The sequence below is a fragment of the Mirounga angustirostris genome, unplaced genomic scaffold (genome assembly GCF_029215605.1).
Source record: "Mirounga angustirostris isolate CCGP_5_RB_7025 unplaced genomic scaffold, mMirAng1.0.hap1 SCAF_2, whole genome shotgun sequence".
NCBI lineage: Eukaryota > Metazoa > Chordata > Mammalia > Carnivora > Phocidae > Mirounga > Mirounga angustirostris.
The window spans coordinates 181,585,098-181,611,837 of record NW_026991710.1 but is presented as its reverse complement, the minus strand read 5'-3'; the positions used below and the strand labels follow the sequence as shown (position 1 = coordinate 181,611,837).

General features: G+C 40.9%; 1 protein-coding gene and 1 long non-coding RNA gene across 2 annotated transcripts in view; one reads left to right on the top strand and one right to left on the bottom strand.

Moving 5' to 3' along the window:
• LOC135363701 (uncharacterized) overlaps positions 1 to 21,600 on the bottom strand; it is a 33,863-nt gene extending 12,263 nt beyond the window's left edge. Inside the window, exons 1-4 of the long non-coding RNA XR_010409719.1 lie at positions 20,474 to 21,600; positions 13,727 to 14,095; positions 12,453 to 12,611; positions 11,178 to 11,391 (exon numbers count right to left, since the gene is read on the bottom strand). This is a non-coding gene — a long non-coding RNA (uncharacterized LOC135363701). The remainder of the gene's footprint in view (positions 1 to 11,177; positions 11,392 to 12,452; positions 12,612 to 13,726; positions 14,096 to 20,473) is intronic.
• Positions 1 to 25,335, top strand: part of MTMR7 (myotubularin related protein 7) — a 106,264-nt gene extending 80,929 nt beyond the window's left edge. Inside the window, exons 8-14 of the mRNA XM_064585616.1 lie at positions 13,734 to 13,843; positions 15,193 to 15,318; positions 17,112 to 17,161; positions 18,458 to 18,658; positions 19,930 to 20,070; positions 21,597 to 21,723; positions 24,973 to 25,335. Coding sequence (XP_064441686.1) covers positions 13,734 to 13,843; positions 15,193 to 15,318; positions 17,112 to 17,161; positions 18,458 to 18,658; positions 19,930 to 20,070; positions 21,597 to 21,723; positions 24,973 to 25,335 — 1,118 coding nt within the window. The remainder of the gene's footprint in view (positions 1 to 13,733; positions 13,844 to 15,192; positions 15,319 to 17,111; positions 17,162 to 18,457; positions 18,659 to 19,929; positions 20,071 to 21,596; positions 21,724 to 24,972) is intronic.
• Positions 25,336 to 26,740: the final 1,405 nt, after the last annotated feature.

Below are 26,740 nucleotides of genomic sequence, written 5' to 3'. Positions count from 1 at the left end.
AGCCACCCAGGCATCCCACATTTAAAAATATTTTATATTACATATTTAAGTTTTTAAAAACACACACTTCCCAGGGTCTCATAACAAAGCCGGATTTGAGCCTAGTACTGTATTCTATCATGTTAGAGCACAACTCCTCATTGATTTGTGGGTACGGTGTTGGACAGGCTCACAGATAACCACCCCACATAAGAATGGTGTTATAACATCTACGGGGTAATTACTATGTACCCGACACTGTTTTAATTTTCTCAGGTGTATTTATTCAAGTAGTCCTCAGGGCAGTCTTGTTAGAGCTATTCTTTTTTTTTTTTTAATTCAATTAGCCAATATATCATTAGCCATCATTAGTTTTTTGATGTAGTGTTCAATGATTCATTAGTTGTGTATAACACCCAGTGCTCATCAGATCACGTGCCCTCCTTAATGCCTATCACCCAGTTACCCCATACCACCACCCCCTCCCTTCCACAACCTTCAGTTTGTTTCCTGGTGTCAGGAGTCTCTCATGGTTTGTCTCCCTCTCTGATTTCTTCCCATTCACTTTTCCCTCCCTTCCTCTATGGTCATCTGCACTATTCCTTATGTTCCACATATGAGTGAAACCATATGATAATTGACTTTCTCTGCTTGACTTATTTCACTTAGCATAATGCCCTCCAGTTCTATCCACGTCGATGTAAATGGTAGGTATTCATCCTTTCTGATGGCTGAGTAATATTCCATTGTATATATGAACCACAGCTTCTTTATCCATTCATTTGTTGATGGACATCTCGGCTCCTTCCACGGTTTGGCTCTTGTGGACATTGCTGCTATGAACATTGGGGTGCATATGGCCCTTCTTTTCACTACATCTGTATCTTTGGGGTAAATACCTAGTAGTGCAGTTGCTGGGTTGTAGGGTAGCTCTTTAACTTCCTGAGGAACCTCCATACTGTTTTCCAGAGTATCCTCATTGTACAGATGAGGAAATTGAGGTGCAGAGGCTGAAGAACTCATGCAAACTCACAACAGTAGATGATAGAACCAAGATTTTCACCTGATCAGTATGGATCCAGATGCCACACTCTTCACCACTTGGCTTTTATGGCCTCTCTAGGTAGCCGGTTGGGTAGAAAGTACCCTGGCCCGAGAGTCTGAAGACCTGGGTTTGGGTTCTTGCTTTATAGTCTCTGAATAAACTTGAACAAACCTCATTTCCTGTATTTGTAAAACAACATTAGTAATGTATCATCCCTCACTTACAGATTTATTGAAAAGATTCCTTGCAAACTATAAAGTGCTTTCTTTCCATTGTAAGGTGCATTATGCTTTCTCTTGAGAAGCAATACTGCACTTGGAAATAAGTACTGAATAAAATGGGTAAGTTAATGGGCTATAGATTAATTCAGTCAGCAAGATAAATATTTGGGAGGTCCCGGGCCTTGTTATGAGTAGCTTTTCTCAATTTCTTTATTCAAGAGACATGGAGTAAGACAGCACAATTTCAGAGGCATGGAAGTGCTTGCCTTGTGATAACGGTCAATGTCCACTCAGCAAAAGTCCATCAAAAATAATTTAATAAACCACCTCTGAGGCCTTGTGGACGTTTTCTCAGCAAATTATTTCACAGAGATACAAACCTCAGCCCAATGGCAGGTCATGTGGGAATGGGTCCTGAGCACAGGAAGAAAGGCCAGTGTCCATTCAGCAATTTGGGCAATACTACAGTGAAGAGCTGTTTGAAAGGGGCCAGAGTCGATGCAATTTAAAAGATTGAAATCTTTTTAGCAGGCCCCAAAGTGTAACCACATTTGTCATATTCCCCGGAATTGTAGACATTGACAGTGGAGAAAGTTTTGTGGCAAAATCAGGTGGCCTCAGAGATCATATCTGATCTGCACTTTTGTGTGAAGTTTCTGAGGCCAATTATTCAGAACCTTCATTAGGTGTAGAAAGGATGGTTGAAAGCAGAGAATTTTGAGTATGTCATGGGAGGCGGCGGGTATTATGGTCATCCGACTAACTGCTCTGGTCTCCCTGCCAAGTTGCCTTGGGCACACCAAGGTCTAGAAAGGAGCAGACCCTAACACACACAGCTCTGAGGGTCCCATGAAACACTTCTCTCTGCTCAGAGTTACGGTTGTGGCTATCAGTTCAAATGTCCCCTTTGTTGGAGACTTTCTTGCTCACCTCATGTCTTTATGAGGTGATGACTAATTCAACCTGGAAGATATCTTTATAGATATTCAGATTTAAGTTTTTCAATTTAAAGTATTTCCTATTACATTGCCTACAGGTTGACAAAGTTCTACCAGATATGAGCTAATGAAAGGCTATAAAAGTTCATCTTTTTTCTGTTCTCTATGTTTTGCCTTTTTACCACTATTAATTTCCTCAATTACTAACCCGTTAAATGAGACAGCCAACAAGACCTGGCTGAAAATCTGGGTATTGTCCTTCAAAAGTTAGCAACAAGGCATGGTTTTCCACACAGAAAACCTAATTTCCCAGTAAAATGGAACTAGATAGCTTCACATCTGAGGTTTTTCAAAGAGTGTTTGGTATGACCAACAGGTCTGTCCTGTCAGGCTTTACTAGTTATCAATCCATGGTCACTTGGAGGAAAGAAATAGATCAAGAGCATGTACCTTGCTCTCTGTGGTGTTGTAAGAGGATGCAGAATGTGGCCAGTGAATGCTGGGTATCAGCTAATCTGGACAAGCATATCCTAAGCACTAAGGCGTGGAGAACAGAGTGGGCCCCTTGGGGGGATAGGGAACGTGGACTGGACTCCAGCTCAATTATTTACGGACCGCGTAACCATGGATGATGACTCAGTAAACTTCTTTAAGCCACCTTTCCAATCTGTGTATTGGGAGTAAATAATACCCCATCTGGTAGAGATTGTATGTAGAGTAGCAGGAACAATCCCTGCTTAGAGTAAGTATGGAATAAGTCGGTGCTACAGAAGTTCTCTCCGACATTTGTCTGTACGTCAAATAGTTATTGAGAATTTTCTACATGCTGGGCATTGGGTAGAAAAATGCTTTATTCATTAATATGAAATGAAGTACTGATTTTGATGTAGGGCAAAAATCATGGGCAGGAAGAAAAGATGATGCTTGCTTATTACTGAGGGCTATCCCTGGGTAAGGTTGAATGTTTTAACTGGATGTCAGAGTCAAAGACTTCATCTCTGGGTGACATTATCAAGGAGAGGACAAACAAAATGATTTAATGAGAATAGTGGCTATTTTCATCCTAATTATGCTGTCCTGGGCACCTGGGTGGCTCAGTCATTAAGCGTCTGCCTTCGGCTCAGGTCATGATCCCAGGGTCCTGGGATCGAGCCCCGCATCGGGCTCCCTGCTCGGTGGGAAGCCTGCTTCTCCCTCTCCCCCTGTCCCTCTTGTGTTCCCTCTCTCAGTATCTCTCTCTCTGTCAAATAAATAAATACAGTCTTTAAGAAAATAATTATGCTGTCCCTTGACGTTCACTGAGATAATTCAAAGATTAATTTCACCGTCAGAATTATTGTTTTATATTTTGTTCATCATGATGGTTAGGTTTTGGATAACTAGGGCATGTACAAAAGGAATGCTGTCGAAGACAGTGCCTCCCGTGCAACTGAAGGTAGACATGACTAATTTTAGTGACAAGGCGAGCTGGTTTTCCCTAAGGCTGTAGTTGGGGTTTGGCAATTCGGTATCTGCTTGCCAGCGATGGTAAGGTTTGAGATTTGGTGAGAATGTTGGTCCTGGCAGCGTTCTCAGGGTGGGATGAGCCCCCACCCGCTCCCTCCCCTGCTGCTTATCTCACCACTTCAATTATTTGTTGCCACCATCTTCATCTTAAGTGATTCCTGGGTCTTCTCTCCAGTGCCTGCCGCTAATACTTCATATCCACCCCGACTTCTAGCCTCTCAGCATTTTCTCCCAGTCTAGACTTCTCTATTTCCATGTGCTTTAAGTTTCCTATTTAGACTTTAAGCCTTACCTTCAGTTAACTTCCTGTTCATCCTGGCTCAGTTTGCATAGTGACTTGATTATTCTCTATCTGAAGTGGAAAAAATACGGAAGTTGGAGTCAAGGGAGCTAGATTCCTCTCACCGTGTCCTTACTGGGCCACTAGCATCTGAACCTGTTCCTTTTCTGTAAGTTGAGAGAATCAAACCTACTGTAGATGGGAGGTTGTGTTAGCTCACTGAGAGAAAACCACCAAGGCCCAAGCTTTTATACATGGATGTAATATAAATGGGCACATACATGTTTTCGTTTATTTGCCACAAGTGGTGTTTTTAAGACACAAATTCACGTGCAAAGCTAATAAATGCTGAGGGCATTCTTTTGTGAACCTGCTGCTTGATGTCCCTCAGGACAATGGTAATTAGTATTACTGGAGCTCATGTGTGTATCCACGGACTATACACGCTTTCACGCTTATCAGTAGCTGGACACACGCATACTCATGCACATGTGTACTTGTGTATACTGTTTTCTCTGCTACTAAATTGAGGCTTGATTGCACCTTACCAATTCATATGATCATCAAATTCTTTAAAAGAAAACAAGGCTGTACAACCATGGGTTTCAGGGAATTACTGTATAGCGATTCCAGAAAATAGCACCTCATGCACAAGGCTGGAATTGTTTTAAAGAATAGTCACTAATCTGGTTGGTGTCCTGTGGAGAAACTAATATGCAAAGCTCTCTAGTTAATGTAGAGTTCTCTATAAAGAGGGCCCACGTTGCTTGGCCTGGGGAGGGAGGAGCAACACCACTAACATTAACAAAGGGAATACAATTTGTGCAGAGCTCAGAAGTTTATTCTGTGTCACCATGGTGGGCTCTAAGTAGAAAGCAGACCATAAAACAGGCTTAACCAAACTTTTCCATGCCACAGGCCATCATGAAGTCCTCTTTCAATGGGTTCACCTGCTAGGATGTTCAGTGAAGGGAGATTATTACCCTTTTACCGGTTCTTTGAAGATCATTTCATTGGGCTTGGCGTTTTGACTCCAAAATGGGAAAGGGACAAATCAAACATCAGCAGAACTCAGGTGGCTGTCAGGCTGGTAATTAAGGGAGGGCCATGAACTCTTCAACTTTAGGTCTTAGGAGACAAGAAAGAGTGATCCCGTGGGGTTCAGACGGAGACTCTCTTTGCATCCTCCCTCATCCCACCCAGCAACCGTACACGAAGAAATGAGATTGGTGTTAGGAACTCTCTAAAGAAGATCATCCAAGGCTTATTTTCTTCCAAGTAAATTTCTTATTTCCTCTTTGTTTCCTTATGTCCTATAATTATCTGTCTTTTCCTTTTTTGGTGTTATCTATACATGTTTTATGGGATATGGTTGCCCTTTTACGTAAAACAAATATTGTTAGACCTGGGCATTAAACTCCCACGAAGTAAGTACAACTCTCTGTGGCATATGTCTCTGATGTCAGCTGAAATGAACTTCGTTCAGCAAAATGGTTTGTCAATATTGGTTTGGGTTTGGCAACGAGAGTGAACAAATCAGTATTTCTGCCTTTTCCTGAGTTTATCCAAACAAACCCACCAGTTTTAGATTTAAAAATGCAGGCACTGATTGTTTGAGTCTCAAGTGTTCCCCCATCTGTCCGTGTGTATTAATCATCTGCAGAGCTGTTTGCTTTTACCCGGCCGCTCAGCATTTAGCAGGAGAACACCCTTGAAGTGGGTACCTTTCTTGAAAACCTGGTGAGGTTATTTTACTTAACGTACCCAGCTTTAGTGTTCCTGAAAACGGAAATGTTCAACAAGGAGCCATTCGCAGTGTGGGAAGAAAGGAGTTGGCCTGGCAGGGGATACAGCAGCTTGTCTCCTTGCTGAGTGAGCTAAATGAAGAGGGAAACACTGGAACATTCTCTCTGGCAGTACATTTTAGGGCCCTGTTTCTGGGAGCTGTCTGTTCCTCTCTTGCTTTTGGCACAGACCATCTCCAGGTTAGCTGGAAAGCCTGGTGTCTTATTTTTAAACTTGCTGTCGTTTCCATGCCTTGTGGGAAGAGAAGGTGAAAAGGATCATTTGTTCTCCGGCTGAGCTTCAGGGTTTGGATGCCAAGATATCCCTCAGGCTCCCTGGACCTTTTGAAATAAACAGGAATGCCAACTAGCCCTAAGCCCTATAATAACAACCAGAAAGTTTGGCCTATTTGGTGAAAAGAAAAAAAAACAAAACTGTTTGCAAGGTCATGTTATCTGTGAAAGATTTAAAGGAATCAGTGGAGTCCTGAGACTCTACGTGGTGGAATGTGTGTATTTTAGGATGAAGTTGAACACTTTGGGTCATGGCCTGGGGTTAAACAGACCAAACAGCAGGCGCCCAGGGAGTGGCGAGAGGGCCCTGCGAGTGCTGGAATTTCAGGCACTTCCCACCGCTGGGTGCACGGGCAGAGGCGAGCCTGCCCCCTGCAGGAGCCGAGTGGTACTGCTGGGCCGTGTCACTGGGAAGGGAAGCAGGGCCTGCCCAGTTTTACCTAGAGGCTGTCCTTCTGCCTTCATCAGAATCCAGTCTGTCTTCCAACTGGGTACACACCCCTGAGCTCGCGGGAAGACTTAGGAAGTGCACCCTGGCTAGCTGGCTTCACAGCATCAACTTCGAGGTACTCTCCTTCCTAAAACTGCCTTGGAAGGTTCCTTGGCCCAGGCTGGAAGCCATCCCTCCTTGGCCATTTCCCCTCCTAAATGCCCTCTTGCCAACTTTACAAAAGACAAACACACCCTTTATCACATCCTCAGTCTTGTTATGATGTATTATTCCAGGGTGCACGAGAGCGTACCTAATTTAAAACATTATTGCAAGGGTACATGTGCAGAAATGCTGGAAGACTGCTAATCAGGCTAATCTTCCTCGAAGAGTCTAAATAGCTGCTATCCCAGAGAAGTGTAATGGAAGTCACACGTGCGGACAACATTTGTAATTATACATTTTCTAGTGGCTGCATCAAAAAAAGTGCAAGGAAATGGGTGGATTTTCAGAATACGTTTGTATTTAATTTGATACATCCCACATATTATCATTTCAACATGTAGTCATTACAAAAACTATTCGTGAGATATTTTTTATTCTTTTTTTGATACTAAGTCTTTGACATTTGGGATCTACTTTGCACTCACAGCGTATCTCAGTTCAGACTTGCTCCATCTCAGATATTCAACAGCCACATGCGACACACACTGGATGGTACAGTTTTGAGTGACCAAGTGTGTAATCTTTAAGCTGATAGTAGGTGGGAGGCAAGGAGCATTTAGAGTGGTCCGTGTTTGAATTACAAAAAAATCATATAACTGAGATCGATAGACATTGCTTAAGAGCACGGACTTTGGAGCCAGAATGAATCCGAGCCTCACTGCTTATCAGCCGGTGACCTTGGACAAGTTACTTAACCTCTCTTTGCATTGGCTTCCACTTTCATAAAATAAGGATAATAATAGTACCTTCTTCCTATGATTGCCATGAGGATTAAAAAACTATAGTATGGGAAGCACCTGGAGGAGTGTCTGGCACCTGGTAAGTACTATTTAAGTTTTGCTATTATTATTACTACTAGTAGTACTATTTCTAGTTAAACCCACCAGGGTAGCTGTGGTGTGGTGGCAGAAACTCTAGGCTTCTTTGTCAGAAGACTTGGGCTCTCCTGCTCTTGATCACTTTGTGTTCTGACCTTTCTAAGCCTCAGCTTTGAGGTCGGGTGTGAGTGAGTCTGTATCTCCTTCCTGTCAGGACACCACACTGGATGAACACATAATAAAGCATATTTCATAGCTACCATTTCTGAATCTTCTATCTCCCGGCGTAGTGTATATGTATTATCTCATTTCACCCTTCAATTAATGCTCTGAGGAAGGTGTTTTATCCCCATGGCACGCTTGAGGAAATCAAGGCTTGGGTAACTAGCTCCAGGTTGCATTGTTGGGGCACAGAGCTGGAATTTGAATGCCAGAGGATCGGACTCTGAAGCCCATGGCCTTGACCAGTACCACGTGCTGTCGTCCCTGCACAAATTGCGATTATTACTAAGGTGTGCAGGTTAGTTCACATAAAACTAAAATCTAAGTGAAATACGGAGGCCTTCCCAATTCCCAAGATGTCAGATTAAATATGAAACACCCTCTGATAAGAACACCTAGAAATGCCAGATAAATATAGCAAACATTTCCTTAAATGAGTGACTGAACTTGTAAGCAAGACGAGGAATGAGCCCTCGGGTAATGGAGACCACAGTGAGACAGCATTGCGCATCCACTAGGGAGGCAGGAGTCAAAAAGCCAAGTGATAACAAGCGTTGGTGCAGATGTGGGGACATCAGAACCCTCACGCACTGCTCGTGGGATGTAACCGGGTGCAGCTGCTGAGGAAGACAGCCCCTCTGGTAGCTTCTCAAGCGGTGAAACCGTGTGACCTAGCGAGTTCAATCCTAGGTATGTCCCCATGAGAAACGAAACATACTTCCATGTAGAACTTGTACATGAATATTCATAGCAGCATTATTCATCAGAGCCCAGAAGTAGAAATAACCCAAATGCCCATCAGTTGATGAATGGGTAAAAAATGGGGCGTATCCGTCCTGTGAAATATTTGGCCTTAAAGGGAATGAAGTACTCACATGCTGCAACTTGCATTATACTAAGGGGAAGAAGCCACTCAGGATGAACCACATATTGTATGCTTCACTTTATATGAAGTATCTGGAATATGCAAATCTATACAGAAAGAAAGTAGATGAGTGGTTGCCTAGGGCTGGGGGGAGGGAAAATGGGGGTGACTGCTAATGGGTTTCTTTTAGGGGTGATGAAAACATTCTGGAATTGAATATGGTGATGGATACACAACTCCATGAATATACTAAAAATCATCATACACTTTGAATTGCACTGTAAGTAAATTCTATCACAAAACTGTTAGAAAAGAAAGAAGAGGAACTCTCCAGGTCCCAGAAGGAAAGGGGAGGGGGAGGGGAAAAGAGAGGGGGGAATTGCCTTCAGGGAAGGCTGAAGCCTTCAGATATTGCTTAAATTTAGCTTTTATGTTTCAAAAAATCTTGCAATTATAGAGGGTCTTTAAAAAAATCAAATAATTCTATGTTTATAACCAAAACAAGAGCAAAATCCTCTTCCCCAACTATGCCCACTTCCGTTCCTGCTTCTCGGGTAACCGCTTATTTTTACCTTAGGCCTCGGCCTCCAGGTTTCTAGTGTCACCCGAGTTCACTGCGGTTGCTTCATTTTTCCCCTTTATGTATGGTCTGCCCGTGTCCCTCTATGGAGGAGGAATGATGGCTTTCATACACTCTCTACCTTTCACATTCCTTTGATTAGCTCCTTATTCAGTGTGTACATTATTATTGTGTAAGTATCCTTTTCAGCTGAGGCTTTTTATAAAGTTACTCTGGTTGTATTTCCTTTCTAGAACAACTTACTGTCTTCCCTGACGTTCATAAAGGAGGGAGTCCGCACTGCTCTACAGAGTTAAACATGGCTGCGTCCCTTTGCCTTCCAGATAGCCTGCAGATAGCTGTGCTGAATGCTAACCTGGCACCCCGGAGAGGGCAGTGTGGGAATCCTGGCTGGGAATTAGCAGAGATGGCCATACAGCCCCACCGCAGGGGCTAACGTGACTTTTTCCCCAGGCTGCTAGAAGTGTGAACTCAAACACATCAGCAAAATGATCCTTTTTATATTCTGTTGGAGCCTTCCATTCTCCTGCTCCAATTCAAATATATTAAACTTCACTTCAGATTACTGTTCTAGTATATCATGTTCTTGGGGGTGCTAATCCTGTATCTTTTTTTCTCTGTCTCTTTGCTCTTACTTGAGAATACCGTTTCTTGGTGTGTTGTAATTTTTTATTCTATTCAGTCAATTTTTCTGTGGGATTCCACAAGTGTTGCTCCTGAGCAGTTTTTTGGTTTGCTTCTTTCTGTCAGGTATCATAAGACTCCAGGCCAAATATGGTAATTTCTCAACTAGGGAATCCTGCACATAGGAAAAGATGCTTTTGGATCCCAAACACGTATGAGACTAGACCTAGGGTTTCAACATCCTGGGGATACATTTAAAAAAAAATTTTTTTTTTATTTTCTCAGGATAAATTTTTATTTTCCTCATGTGGAGTCCAGGCATCCTGGTCATCACCCTGAGTCCACAAGTGGATTTTTTTTTTTTTTTAATGGCTCAGTTTGATACTGGGAATCTCCGTTCCATGTCCTGCCTCACACAGACCCAAAATTTGATCATCCCTGTTCCAGTTATACTTGGCATACTGGTGCATATACTCATCCACTTCCCCTGGCCCCTGCTAAAATGATAAGGAAGTGGCATAAAAAGAAAGAAAGAGAAGAAAAGAGTGAGACAGTGGGAGAATGGGAGAGGAGTTGGCAGCAACAAAAATTTCAATGCTGGAAAATGGATGCATGAGTAATGGACTAGACAAAAGCTGAAATTTATGGTGGGTGTGTGAGAAACATAGAAGCCAGCCAGACAGTCCTGCAGACCCTCAGAAAGCTCCAGAATGAAGCATCAGTTTCCTCTGAAACAGGCGGACTGGTTGAATGTTTGTCCTCAGACACCCAGCCTCCTCTCTCCCCTGTGCTGCCCAGTGAAGCCTCTTCCCTCACCTTCACAAGGGAAGATGATGAGGAACTCTCCGGAAAGGTTGACGAGAGACACTCTGGGCTCACAGAGAGCAGGCATAGCTGGGAGAATGGGCAGGAAATACCAGGCCAAAAAAGGAGGCAGTAAGTAAGAGTAAGGGAGAAGACTACCTGTGGTTCACCTCCCAGCTCTGCTCTGAGCACAATGACAGCCAGTCCTATGAGTCCCTCCGGTGTTTGAAAGTCCCTCCCTGGGGCCTGCAGCCATCCCACGAGAAAGGACTTGCTGGTCCTGGAGTTTGGGGGCTCACACCAGCCACAGGTCACGCAGCAAAGCCCTGCAGCTGAGAGACTTGCTTGTGCACCCAGCACTTCCAGACACCTTTTAGTGCCCCGTGCTTACCTATGATTGGACAGAGATCACCACACACTTGAGGAAAGCCCACCATGGAAGACGGAGACAACACGCACGCACATATGCATGCACGCAAGGAAGCGTGCATAGTGAATCCAGAAAAAAACTGATTCATCCAGACAGTAGAAGAAATGAAAACAAAAAACTGGCATTAATCACCTTAGAGAAATAACGGTGACCAAACTGACAGCATTGGCACTACCAGAAAGGAATTCTCCCACCCTGTTGGTGAGGATGCAGACTGGGCCAACTCCTTCGGAGAGCGGTTTGGCAATACGTGGTTAGGACCCTCTGACCCAGCCCGTTTCACTTATTGAAATGCATGGACGGGGATTTTCCACAAGGAGATTGTAGACAGATGTCTTTTGAGGCACTGTTGGTAAATATTGAAAAAGAAGAAACAACAGTAGGGAAATAGATAATCATATATTTATAGAGTGGAATATTATATGCTTGTCAAATGAGTGAAATCTACTTACATAATATGGAAGTCTCAAAAATAAAATGTTGGCTAAAATCAAGTTGCAAAGGCTAGAAGTGTGAATGAGGATAATTAATAGTCATGAGGACTAACTTATAAAGCAACATGTAAAATAACTGATGGGCTATTATCCCCACTTTACACCCAAGTAAACTGAGGCACAGAGAGGCTAATTAGAGTGTCCAAGATTACACAGCTAGTAAGTAGTGAAGGGACGTACCCCTGCCTGGCAATGTTCACAGACTTCAGGCGGAAGAGCAGGATGACATAGGAACATGGGACTTTGTAACATTTTTTTCTTTGAGAGATCTGAAATAATTGTGGCCAGTCTGAGTGTCCGTTACATTATTTTAAAACCTTTTATATGTTCAAATATTTCACAACTTAACACGTTTTCATGACTAAGGAGACCAGAACCTTGCAAACACCCTGCTGCTGAGTGCCGAGGGGCACGGGGCTGACCCACAGAGCCGTTGATTCTGTGCATCAGTCTGTGTATTTTTCCCTGAGCTTCAGCAAAGGGAAAAAAGCTTTCCCGTATTGTTCTGCATGTGCTTTATCAGGAGAGTGTGTGATGTGAGTGGGAGGGGGTAGCACTGTAACCTCAGACAAAGGGACAGTGCTCGCGAGTCAGAGCCCTGCCAGAGAGAACTCAGTTCTCTAGCTGCTTATTAGGTCACTGGAGCTGTGCTTCCAGCTCAGCAAGAGTTTGGGATTTTGCCTAAACACATTTATAATACGGTTTTCTTAAGTAGGGCCTTTTGCTGGGAATTTTGGTGTTATTTTCTTCATCATTGCTGTCCTCTATGACTCCGAATTTATGTGTGTGTGTGTTTTAATGTCGCTCTTATATTGTGGAAAAAGAGAGTGAACCCTCTCATGTGGCATGTCTGAGGAAAAGACAGTTAAGAAATATTGTAATTAACAGTTACTCTTTTCCAAATGTACAATACCTTTCTCTTTTTTAAAGATTTTACTTCTTTACTTGCGAGAGAGAGAAGGCACGGGAGCACGAGCGGAGGAGGGAGAGGGACAACAGACTCCACGCTGAGCGCAGGGCAGGACCTGGGGGCTTGGGACTTGATTACAGGACCCTGAGATGAGAGCTGGAGCTGAAACCAAGAGTTGGACACTTAACCGACTGCGCTCTATTTTGGAAGAGTTAACAAAGTTGAATCTGGGAGTTTAGCGTTGGAAGGACACTTAGATATAGTTTAGTACACCTTGCCTATTTTAAACATGAAGAGATCGAGGCTCAAAAAGGTTGAAATGACTTGTGCAAGACTGTAGAGCTAGGGACAGACAGCGCTGGGAGTAGGAGAAAGGGCTCCCTACTCCCTGCGTGTATCACAGCATCGCAGAATACAAGAAAATATACTTTAGCAAACAAACAGAAACGTGTATGGAACATTATTTGTCATTGACTTACAGGATTCCTCAAAACTACTTCATAGGTATAAAACCCATTTACTGTGGAATGTCTATTTCTGATACGTAGTCAGAACACTAGCTCTAAAACTTTTACATTAACTAAAAGTAAGCTCTAGAGCTGAAATTGCTTGTGATAATATAGAGGTGTTGACACACCCGCTTGAGTGTAAACACAGATATTATGATTCTAGCTGACCTTTATTTTCAGTCAAAGGGAAAGCCCCTAACTTGATGCTGGAGAAGCAGTTCAGAAGGACAGGATCTCAGTTTTAAGTTCCTAGGCTTTCCTCCCAGTGGGTGGGGGTTGTTGGCAAGGAGAGTTGGAGCATTTCCTTCTGAGATGTTTGGGATGGTGGTTTTGTGTTTTCACAGTGGTCCTAAACGGAAGTGGTTGGGTGCTACAGAGTTGTAACTGGGCAGGTGCTGGGGTTCGTTACAAGAACTTTCCTCTGTAGCCCGCTCATTCATGGCCCACTGCCAATCTTTGCTGGAAGGGTAAATAGATCTTCTCTGCTGGTCCTTTACTGTGGTCCATGATTTTCATTAATATTGGAGTTTAAACCTTACAAACATAATACTTCTGAACAAGTGCAGCATCCCCTAGGACCAGAGAAGGTAGAAGAGCCTCATTTGAAGTGGTTCAGTAGAATCAATTTTAGTAAGTATGGACATATATCCTGACTTAGTTTCTTCCAGAAAATACAGCGATGAAGGGAATCGTGAACAAACTGCCTGCACGCATGAGCATATATAAAGTAAGAGATTGTCTTAAGTTTGCTTTCATCACATGATTTACCTTGCAGTGTGTGAACTGAAATCTCCCTCAATGAGTGACTTTCTGTGGGGACTGGAGAACTCGGGCTGGTTAAGGCACATCAAGGCCATCATGGATGCAGGGATCTTCATCGCGAAGGTATGGGTAAGGGCAGCGCTGCCAGCGAACTCTGACTTCAGACCAGAGAGGCTGTTTCCTCCCCATCTGCTGAGGCTGCCGCATAGTAAGCTGTGGCTCGCCCAGTGGGGAGCTGGCTTTGCCGACCACCGTGTTTGGCCTCTTAACATGTGACTGCTGCGAAAGAGAGGACAGTGCTCGTTGATAGGGTGGCGGCACAGCGGTAAACGGTAAAACATTTTCAGAGTATTCTCTCTTCGGGTAGGCCTGGCCCTAAATGGAGGAAAGAATTTTTTACTGGAGAGTACATACATCCAAATGTGTGACACTTCAGTAACCAAGGCCGGTCTTCCATCTTAGTAAACCGCAACTTCTTTGCCACGATGGCGTAAACAAGTCATGTTTCCAGACCTGGTAGGTAGGTTCCCTTCTGCCACGGGAACAACCTTGCTGTGACTTTCATGTAAGCAGGTTTTAGATGCATTATCTATTTTCTCAGTGTTTTTTGTTGGTTCTGTTTGTTTTTATAAATACCTCTCAGATTTATACCTAAAGACAACCATGTCTTTTCTGAGGATATGGTATGCTCCCCTTTATTAGATAATTCACTTATTTACCAAGTATTTATTTAGTGCAAGGCACTTTTGTAAGTGCAGAGCAGGCAATGCCAAATAAACCAGATCAAGTCTCTTCTCTCACAAGAGCTTGCATTCTGGTATGGGACACAGAAAGTGAATAAATAATAAATAGGATTTCTGGTAGTGAAAGTGCTATGTTGCAATCTCTACTATGTCTCCCAGTTTATGTTTCCTGCCAGAACACTCAGCTAAAAATTGTGTGCATTTGCAGTAGCAGACAGAAATTCTTTTGAGACTCCCTGCTATAATTTTTACCTTATTTTCTCTTCCTTCCCCTACCCCAGGATCCATTACTTGACGCCTATCCTTTTATCTCTAATTTCATAGTTTTACTACATATAATTTTTGTGTCTTTCCCTTTTTGGAAATGATTGAGACCAGTAGCAGCTGCAGAATTTCAATATTGGAAAGGTCTTACGAACCCCGACGGGAGGGTTGGAGGTGCTCAGAAGCGTAGCACGTATACGTAGTTGCAGTGCTCTGGGGTGGCTCCTGGGTATAATGGGAAGGAAAAGTTTTGGTTGCCAGCATCATATGACTCCTTGGCTCTACCCTAACTGGATGGGGCACGAAACACTCAATTAGCTGTTTTCGGTTATGTTTTTTTTAATTATTATTATTTTCTCCCCCTTTTCTTTCTATAGGTATAAAAACCAAACCTAGGTCTGAGGAGACGTTTTTCCTTTTTGTTAGCCATTCTTTCTGACTCTTTGCTGGTCCTGTGTTTGTTAGGCAGTTTCAGAGGAAGGGGCGAGCGTGCTTGTTCACTGCTCGGACGGCTGGGACAGGACTGCCCAAGCGTGCTCAGTGGCCGGCCTCCTGCTGGATCCGCATTACCGGACTCTGAGGGGCTTTATGGTGAGTGCGGCCGCCGGGCTTCTGCCCCACGCAGGGCCTTGAACAAAATGGACCTCCCTTTCGGCAACTGTTGGCAACTTGTTTTTCCCTCTCTCTGTTATTTTTCTCTTAGTAGATCAGCAAGATTAAAGGGGAAGAGGTAGAAAATGGTCTTGGAGTAAAGAAGTGAATTTCTGGGATATTGGAACCAATTCAAATTAGTGCTAATTATTAAATGTGAATTTGGGGGCAAATATAAAATATATTCAGTAGTCTGTAAAATAGTGAATTTTATACATTATTCGCTCATAAATCAAGTTTGAGGTAGCATGTGAACATGTGGTAGGAAACATTTTTCAGGAAAAAATATTTGGAGAAAAAATTTTCTGTCCTCTGCATGCAAAGTCCTTGAGAGGAAAAACTTTTTACTACTTTGATTTTTTTAGGTAGTCCTTCACAACTATAGCTGAGAGTACTGAAATTTCAGTGTTTCTGTGCTCTCTGTTGAAATTATGAGCACATCCCTTCCTAGATTTTCACCTTTTAGGTGTGCATCACAGTGCAACGTGTTCCTTCCACCTGCAGAATATTTGTGTAGTTACTGGGATGGTGAAGTTCTGGCCAAGCTGGAGCCCTGTTCCTAACATGACTGGAGGGGCTTCCTAAGTGGTTCCTGGTTCTTGCCTCTGGCACCATGATTTGGTAGAAAGTGCTTCAGTGGATCCTGCATCCATGCTAGGGATAGATGCTGACAGAGGAGCCTGAATGGGCTATCTCTACTGCTCGATCGCCTTCACCGAGAAAGATCAGCTGACACTCTGGGTACAAGAGAGGAGAGGCAGAGGCAGGTTTCCTTTATGGGCTTTTTCTTTTTCTCCTTTTTTGGAAAGTGTCAGAGAACTTCCAATTCCCCGTGATAGCATTGAGACATCAGAGTGATCCTCCAGCTTCAGACCCCTCCCCTGGACTGAGGTTAGGGTTCCTTCCTTTCCATTTGGAGACTGGAGGGTTTCTGGCTCACACATTCCTTCATACCATCCTCTACCACCATGGATTCTTTTTGATTCTGCCCCATTAAATTTACGTGTTGTCAAGGGCAAACTTCAACCACTCCATATTTTTTAAGGGAAATCTCTGGCCATTTTAGAGCACTGGTGATAGCGATGGGATCGGTCTGTATTACTTGATTCTTTTTAAAATCCAGATAATTTGAGATTGTAAACTTATGTTACCCCAACTCCAAAGCAGGGCTGAAACTCCTCTATCATGTCCCCAACACCTGTCATTTTAGGATTTTTCTAATGTGTAGTAAAGATCACAGGAATATACTCCTAATTGTTCTTGTAAGAAGGTTGGTATTTGATATTACCCTGAGACCTGTTGGTTAAGAGATGGGCTTTGGTGTAGAAAGAACTAGGTTATGAGGTAGCATCAACCACTTCTTAGTAGCGTGATCTTAGACGTATTTAACCTCTTTTTCAGTTTCCCCTTCTGCAAAATGAGTGATCATACTTGTCCCACAGTGAAATGAGATTATATATGAAGCACTATGAACAGTGTTTCTAGAAAACACTCAGTGGGTGCTGCTATTACGTTTTCAAATATCCATTCCCACTTATTTTTCCTGTGGATGACCTTCAGCTTGCCCTTCTGCTACCCATCTGTGTTGGTGGACAATGAGTGTGCATTCATCTGCACTACCTGAGGATAGTGACTTCTCCAAGATCCTTTGAATCCTTCAACATTGTTGGTTGGGGTCTCTTATTTTTCCTTGTTTTCTTCTCTCCATGATATTTATATTCTTTTTCGTATAGGTATTAATTGAAAAGGACTGGATTTCCTTTGGTCATAAGTTTAATCACAGGTAAAAAAAATACTTAAAAATCTGTTGTTTTGAATGTGTAGGACAAAAAAAACTCTGTTTCTGAAGTTTTCAATTTAGTGGGGAAAATAGCCTTATTTTGTGTATCTTATTCAAAAAGTTAAAGTTTTGTTGTATACATTGTATCATGAAGTTCTACCATCTAGTGGCAGCAGTATCTCTGAGATAGAGGATAATGGACAGAAAGAATGTGGAAATGGACAAAGACTAGCTATATAATTGTTTCACGAGGAAACCCTTTTTAAAGCTACCAAGTTGAGTGGAACTGAAACTTCTGAGAAGAAGTTCTTGGAAGAACTCTAAACTGATCTTTACTCATTTCTATTCCTAAAGTTGGTCATCCATTGCTGAGCAGATGAGGTTCTATATTGTTATTTTGAATTTGATGGCACCCAAATAACCCTTTTGGATTCTAAAATTCACATGATAGTGTAAAGGACTAGGCAGTCTTCATTTAAAAATCAATACAAGGGGTGCCTGGGTTGCTCAGTCAGTCGAGCATCTGATTCTTGATCTTGGCTTGGGTCTTGATCTCAGGGTTGTGAGTTCAAGCCCATGTTGGGCTTCATGCTGGGCATGGAACCTACTTAAAAAAATCAATACAAATGTGAGGGAGAAGCTTCTGATGTACTCTTGAAAAACAAAGATGGGAGATATAAAGGTATGGGAGTCTGGGAGTATGGGAATTGTCACATGGAAAATAAATTATGGGACAGGTTTTAACATTGCTCTAAAAATATCCTGAGAAACTTAGGAAACCACATTTTTTTTCAAGTTGTCTTTCTTCCTCTTCCCTTCCAACAAAACAGTGCAAAAGCGAAAAACTCTTAACACTCCCACAAATTGCTAATTAAATAAAGTGGAAGATTTATTTCAAAAGTCCTGAAGTACTTTTGGGAAACTTGAATTAAAGAATGCTCTATTAAAAAAGCGGAAGATTTACTTCAAAAGTCGCGAATGTACTTTTACAACTTGAATTAAAGAATGCTCTTAAAAAAAAAGAATGTTCTTTTGCCATGGCAAGTTTCCTTGAATTTTCTCTCTTGCACTGATGCTTTCTTTTGTAACTGTACGTCCCTTTTCTAGCCAGACCTTCAGTACAGTTTCTCTTGAAAGTGGAATTTAAGAAGTTAATTTTTTCCACTTCTGCACCCCAGGTTTATAAGGTTTGTCTAGAAATTAGGTCTTCTTGTATGTAAACTAGGGCTTTTGCATTTATAGCTTTGTAAATAAAAAACCTCAACTTCCTATAAAGTCTCTTAATATTTTGTTGTATAGATATGGCAATCTAGATGGTGATCCAAAAGAAATCTCTCCAGTTATTGATCAGTTCATTGAGTGTGTCTGGCAGCTAATGGAACAATTTCCCTGTGCCTTTGAGTTCAATGAGAGATTTCTGATTCACATTCAACATCACATTTATTCCTGCCAGTTTGGAAACTTCTTATGTAATAGCCAAAAGGAGCGACAAGAGCTCAAGTAAGTGTTTTCCTGTTTAATTTTTATCTAAGGATTTTGTGATTGAGAATTTCAGATGACATTTTAAAATTCTGGAGACTATTTTAGCCACGTAGCGATACTGGCAGATGAAAGTTATTTTCTTTTTCCTGACATCACTTCATAAACGGTTTAATGTCAGTGACAAAGATAGACACAAGCTCATTTGCCCCACTGACATCCACAGACAGGGTGGCAGACTTGATGCACTCACATTGAAAGGAAACTTCCTGGAGTCAGAGGAAGCAATTTTTGTACTTAAAAGGAAAAAGTTAGACATCTTCAGTGGATATACTCTCCGAGTAAGAACTGCAAATCTAACTGGGAAAGCAAATTCGAAACTCCAGTCATTCTTTTACTCAGATTAAAACTGTGTTGTTTTTAACCAGGAGGAAAGTCAGTGAAATGTAGAATTTAAAATAAATTGCTAAGTCAAAAACTGAACAGCAAAGTGCTTTATGAATTGCAATGAGAGAACAGTTTTGAAATGTTCATAAAATGATTTTAACTCTGGTGTATATGATACCAGATTTAATTCTGGAAATGATCAGTTCAAGTAAAATGGACTTTACTGGTTTTATATAGTCTGAACAGAAAGAAAATGGCTTTTTCAGGTGCATACTAGTTTGTTTTCTCTCACGAACTTCAAGTGTGATTCCTGCTAAATGGTAAATGATGAAAAGCAGCAGAGTGCTTCCTTCAAGCTCACCTCTTTTCCTAGACAGTTTTGTGCTTTGCTGTGACAGACCCATCACTTTAATGGTGTCTGCTTGCCTTTGAATCCTGGCTATTCCACTCACTATGTGTCTTTGTGACTATGTGACTTTGAGAGAAACTGCTCAATCTCTCTTAGCCTCGGTTTCCTCACCTGTACAATGGACAGATCTCGTAGGAGTTCAGTGAGGGCTGGATCAGAGAAAACAGGTGAAGCATTTAAATACTACCTAGCAAATAATAAAATTTCAGTGATTATTTGGGGAAAAATTTCCCCCAAATTACATAAAGTTTTGTTTTACACTCAGAGGAATTAAACATCTTGTCCAGGCCAGTTCAGATGGCAGAGAAGTTGAGACTCTTACAGTGCCCTTCTGCTAGATCACGAGGACACACAGACTGTAAATTTCCCTGCTACAGAACAGGGACATGGGATATTCATCTAACAATTATTGGTCCCTTTCCAGTTTTAATATTACATATCTACAATTGCTAAGAACCAAGATGGGTCATTTTCAGGCTTCTTTTCTTTATAACAGAATTCAAGAAAGAACATACTCTTTATGGGCTCACCTGTGGAAGAATCGGGCTGACTATATGAATCCTCTATTTAGAGCTGATCACAGTCAGACCTGGGGAACACTTTGTCTCCCCTCAACGCCATTCAACTTCATGTACAAGTATGTAAACCTCTAGGACCTTACTCAGTATGCTTATGAACCTAGATTCTGCCACTGTTTATCTGGAGGCCAAAGCAGATGAACACTGAGCCTTAAGGCTTTTTTTTTGGATGTAAAACACACTAAAAGAGGATGCTTTAAATACCTGATCTGGTATTTTTGCCAGTGTCCCCTCTCCCCTTCCTTCCCCCTACATATGGAATTCTTAAGAAGTCAGTGTTTTATAATAATGATCTTTAAAAATGTAAGTTCCAGTATTATTAGAACCAAAAAACAGAGAGGGAGGGAAGAAGAAAGGAAGGAAGCAAGAAAGGATAGAGGAAAGGATGGACCAGGTAAACCAAGTGTCTTGTAAGTTAAATGTGGAATCACAAGTTTAGGTAGTGATCATGACTTAGCTTACCTTCTTTTTCTGCTGAAACTCTGCCTAGTGGAACTATTTCCCTGTGGAAATAAATTATTTTTAAGACTGTATATATATTGGGATGGGGAGAGCAGGGTGGCATCCTACAGATTCTATTAGAGATGTAGGTTATATTTTATCCTTTGGCTTCTCTATGTGGAAGTTGTATGATGTGAAGGATGTCTCAGAGGTCAGCAAAAAGACAAACTTACACAGAACAAACTGAGAAACCACATTCTTTCTCCCTATGCACCCCCGAAAACATACTTAGTGCTTAGTGGCTTCCTCTATAGTTTTTTTTTTTCCCCTCATCAATTTGCTTTTGTTCTTAATTATTTCTATCTAATTATTTGCCCAGAATTTTAAAGACTACTGTCACACTGGAAAAAAAAAAAAAAGCCATAAAACAGCAGTTTTGAGAGCTGTTGAGATACAATGCAATCAATTGTATTGCTCCTAATTTGTTAGTAATAGCCAGTCAACAAATATGTTATAGAGGGTCCAGCACTATTCTAGGCACTATGGATAAAACAATGAATGATACTAAAACCCTGCCCTCAAAGTACTTTTCTAAGTAAAGCATAGATCTACAGACATCCCTGTGATAATACTATTTATTCTTTGCAATCCAGTATGCTTTATTGTGTAGGATAAAAGAAGAAAGATTTATTGCAAACGGAAATGTCAATTTTTGGTGGTTGTGATTAAAAAAAAAAAAAGACAAGCCAAAACCCTCAAATCTGCAACTGAGAGATTCTAAATGTTAATATAATCACTAATTTTCCAAGTTTACTTCAAAACTAAGAGCCATTTTCTTAAAAAGAAAAAAATATGGTAATATGGCTACTTCGGTCTACTTTAGAAAGATACAGGCCTTCTTATTTCAGGACCATATGTACAAGTAGACTCACCATGAATTTATCCTCCTGAAAGAACTTTACTGACCCAAGAAAAAGAGAACATCAACATGAAATCATTACCTTAAGTAAGTGTCGTCTTTGAGCCCGTAATTCGTGATCATTAGGACTTTAGGACTCCGGCATTATAGATACCTTAGAAGACTTGAGGGAGTGAATTTACAGACTGCTATGGCAGTATCCTAAAGCTCTGCCATCTTTTGCAGGTTTTGGAATGGGATGTACAATCGCTTTGAAAAGGGACTGCAGCCCCGACAGTCTGTTACGGATTACCTTATGGCAGTGAAGGAGGAGACCCAGCAGCTGCAGGAAGAACTAGAGGCCCTGGAAGAAGTAAGACACGCTCGTTCTTATTCGTCTCTTTTTGATGCTTATTTCTTGACAACCACTGTTCCATGAACACCTCTTATGACTCAGGATATGTGAACGCAGCAACATAGCCATTTCATATTTTTAGCTAAGTGGATAACCTGAAACAGAACCCCACCTAGATATCTGGCTCGGGGCTCACTCACATGGTTTGCTGAACTTGTTGGTTATTCCTATAATAGGTCAGGTTTTATTTATTACTGTTATTTGAGAGAACTAAAATTCTTTCTGAAAGGTACATTAAAAAATGGGATTCAGAGTGAAAGAACAAAATCAGATATATGCACATGTGGTAAAATTTTCTCTACTTTTTAGAATATTATTATTACATTAGCCTATGAATGGTAATAGCTGAGACCAACTTAGCAACAGCCTAATTTTTGGCTTTTATAATTTCCCAGTAATTGGCCAGGAAGGTTATAATATACATATTTTTGCTAATTATATAACTTTGTTTCCAGTGATACCATGGTTTAGTTACTCACTAAAACCACTTGGATTCTTTGCTTCATTCTGCTTCACTCATCTTAAAACTCCATGGCATCATCAGGTCATTCACTTGCTCAAGAACTGGCAACCAATTCCTGTGGTCTGGACCAGAATTCTGAATTGAGACTAAATATTAAAATAAGATGAAAGGCCTTTTCTCCCCGCTCCTAAGATCATATGTGGTGTAGATTGGTAATGTCTAATGAAATGAAAGTTGACGAAATTATCACAAGACGAGTTCCAACAAAGTCTACTCCTTTACTAATGGATAGTCACCCCTGAGAATGATGGCCTGGGGGACATGCACTATGGTTCAGGGACCCCACCAATATAGATAGTCATGTAGAGGTAGCTGGTGAGGCTGACTTCTCTGGTTGTTCCCATAACATTACCAGGAAACATCACCTTTCAAGATAGAAGTACCACAGAAGAACTTAGGTCTAGGGTTGCACACTCAAGTCCATACAGGAGCCAGATGGATGAAACAAATTCTGTCACTAGTAAACTGTTGGTTTTGAGAATTTTTGAAATCAAGCATAAATCTTAATCTATTATAAATCTGCAAGGGTGAAACAAACCATCTTTGATCCTGTATGGAGAGCTCGACCTTAAGTTTACATGACTGGAGAAATAGTTTTTGTGCATCAAAATCACCTCACAAAAAATCCTACTACCAGGGCTCTAAGCCCAGAGATTCTGATGGAGAATCTTTCGAGCTCCACAATGATTGTGAATTTCCTCCAGGGCTGACAGACCTTGAACACAGAGACAACTGAAATGAAGCAAAGGTTAGGTTTTTAGGATTCCAGAGCTCTGGTGTAAAAGCCTCTATGATTTTTGCCATTTTTAAGTCCACTCACAACATCAGTAGGCCAGTTTTATTTCCTCTTCCTAAAGGTACCCAAGCTTTATGAAAAGCTTAGGATTCTCCTGGTCTGTTCCAATATTCTTTTTGTTAAAATACTAAAAATGAAAAAAAAAATTTACTTAGAAAAACCTTAATTAAAAGACATTGGCTCTTTTTCCTTTATAACAAAGTCAGAACCCCTTAGTCTGGCATTTAAATTTTCCCATAATTCAGTAATCAGTCCTTTCAGCTTTATTCTCTACTATTGTCCTTGCTCAAATTTAAAAATTTTTTATTTAACTAACATATAATGTATTATTTGTTTCAGGGGTACAGGTCTGTGATTCTGGGTCTTATATACTACCTAGTGCTCATTACAATACATACCCTCCCCACTGTCCATCACCCCCTGACCCCTTCCCCTCCAGCAACCCTCAGTTTGTTTCCTAAGATTGAGTCTCTTAAGGTTTATCTCCCTCTCTGGTTTTGTCTTACTTTGTTTTTTCCTTTCTTCCCCTATGATGCTCTGCCTTGTTTCTTAAATTCCACATATGAGTGAGATCATATGATAATTGTCTCTCTCTGATTGACTTATTTTGCTTAGCAAAATACCTTCTAGTTCCATCCATGTTGTTGCCCTTGCTCAAATTTAACTGTTCTCTGCTTCTTGTACACAATGACCTCTTCCTACTTTTGTGTTTTTCTTCTCACTGTCCCTCCTGCCATAAATGCTCTAACCATCACCAGCACCCCCCCCAGTTTAATTCCTTCACAGTCCTGTTAAAATGCTCCTTCATTCCTGAAGCTTATTCAGATCTCTTCCCTCTAGCCATCCCACCTGCCCTCTTAAATTATTTTGACCTCTTCCAAATTCTTACATTACCTGAATTCTGCCTCCATACTCCAAGTTCCTTATGGCTGGATCTGTATTTATCTCTGTTACTTATATTGCCCAGTACAATGCTCTTTGCACACAACAACTTAGGGTGAATGCTTTTGAAATGATTAGGTAATACTTGATCTTTTAACACCTCCCTTGCTGATGCCAAAGGATGAAATCTGGTAAAATGTATTTTGAACAACCCAAATGTCCATCATCTGATGAAGAGATAAATAAAATATGGATATTCATGCAATGTAGTATTATTTAGTCATAAAAAGGAATGAAGTATTGATACATGCTACATTGTGGATGAACCCCAAGAACATAAACTAAGGGAAAAGAAGCCAGACATGAAAAAACACATGGTTTATGATTCCATTTATAGGAAATGTTCAGACTAGGCAAATCCATAGAGCTAGAAAGTAACTTAGTGGTTGCCAGGGCTGTCGGAAGGGGGAATGGGGAGTAACTACTAATGGATATGGGGTTTTCTTTGGGGATGAAAATATTTTGGAATTAGGTAGTAGTTAATTGTTGTGTAACCTTGTGACTATACTAAAACCAACGAATTGTATATTTGGGGGGGGGGCAGTTTATGGTAATTGACTTATATCTTAATTTATAAACTTAGATAATAAACACCTCATTCCTGATGTTAAAAAAAAATGTATTTTGAGTTCACAGGATGAAAATCATTATGTAAAACCTTACAGGTATAGAAAGAAGGATGACTCCTGATTGCCAGGTGCTTTACATAGTTTTTTTTGTTTTTTGCTTGTTTTTTGTGCATTTTACAGAAAATCTATATACTAAGGCAGGTATTACCTTCCTTAATTAGAGATGAAGAAACCAAGTCTCGGAGAATCTAACTGTTTTGTCCAAGGTCATAAAATCTAGCTTTGAACCCATGTCCACTTAAATCCCATGTTCTTAACATTATACTCAGCTGGAAAGTAATAAATGCTAAATTATTTATGTTTCCGGTTTTTTTTAGAGGCTGGAAAAAATTCAAAAAGTCCAGTTGAATCACACTAAAGTGAAGAGTAAGCAGAGTGAGCCCAGCAAACACTCAGGGTTTTCCACCTCAGACAACAGCACAGCCAACACTCCTCAGGATTACAGTGGAAATACGAAATCATTTCCATCCAGGAGCCCTTCCCAAGGTGATGAGGATTCTGCTCTCATTCTACCCCAAGACAATTTGAAAAGCTCAGATCCAGATCTGTCGGCCAACAGTGATCAGGAGTCTGGGGTGGAGGATTTGAGCTGCCGGTCCCCAAGTGGTGGGGAGTGTGCACCCAGTGAAGACAGTGGCAAGGACCGTGACTCGGATGAAGCGGTGTCTCTCACCGCCTGAAGTTCCCCTGTGCGGATCCAAAATAAAGGACACACAAGAAACGCTTTCCAAAAATAAGGGAGCAGTGCAATTTAAAATAAAAAGTAATTCAAGAAATGGCACGTGTCATTGAGAATTGTAAAATGTAGCAATGAAAAGGGAAAGAACAGCCCAACTCTTAGTTTCTTCAGCTGTTGAAGAACAGGAAGTAGCCATTTCTTTTATCAAACATATATAAACGGAAAATTCCCCATTTTAAATGTTGTTCTAGACTCTGAAAGTTTTGTTCACTACGTAGTGCTGACCTCTTCCATCACCTGAGTTATCATTGCAAATCTTCCTTGTCATAGCATGCATCTGCTCAAAAGGTGCCCCGACTCCTTCTCCCCTCAAACCTGTTATCTTCAGTCTTTCCCTGTATTTCACTTCCAGATACATATTTTGTTTTCTAGAATATCTGACATTGCCTTCCATCCTGTTACCAGTATTTCTAGTGACAGAGTACACTGTGGAAACGCACCCCTTTTGGTTGGCAGATGTGTCTCTAACTGAGGAGCTTTGTAATTGCTTGAGCTTATCTTTCAGGTTTAATGATCACTTTAACTTTTCCTTAAATAATATATTTTGAATTGTTATTATAATCTTGTTTCCTTTTTCTGGAATCTCATCATTTAAAAAACGCTGAAACATTATAATTCACTTCTTCTCTAACACGGGTCTAATACCTAATAAAATAGAAGCAACATTTACTCTTTGGTTCTTAAAATATGAATTCAGATCATATTAAATATAACAGTTTAAATTATAAATGTTATAAAACATAGCATTTTAAAATAACCTTTTATTACTATTCCAGAGATTGCATTACCACGACAGTGTGGGCCAACCACCAGCCTGATGCATTTAGTATAACAAAGTTAGCAGTGTAACATTTTGATAAGAACACCAGTTAAAAACTAGAGAATTTGGTTGTCCTGTCTATTTAACAATAGAATAAGTTTTATCACCTATTGTTTTAGAAACTGTGTAACTGGTTAATATGACTTAACATTAGTAACCACTGACTGCTGAAAGTTCTGAAAAGAGTTTGATTATAAACTTTTGATCTGAAGAAACTTAGTGGAGAAAGTTTAGACAGAGATAAATAACATTTACAACTGCATGGTTTTTAATTATCATTACATTCTAGAATGTAAAGGGCCCACTTTTATAATCAAATGAGGGGAGGGTGGGGGAGAGAGAGAATCTCAGGCAGACTCCCTGCTGCTCACGGAGCCTGACATGGGGCCCAATCTCACAACCCTGAGACTATGACCTGTGCCGAAATCAAGAGTCATATGCTAAACTGACTAAGCCACCCAGGCACCCCTACATCAGTATTTTGAATAGGTTAAATTTGTTAAATAAGGTATTAAATTTTGCTGAA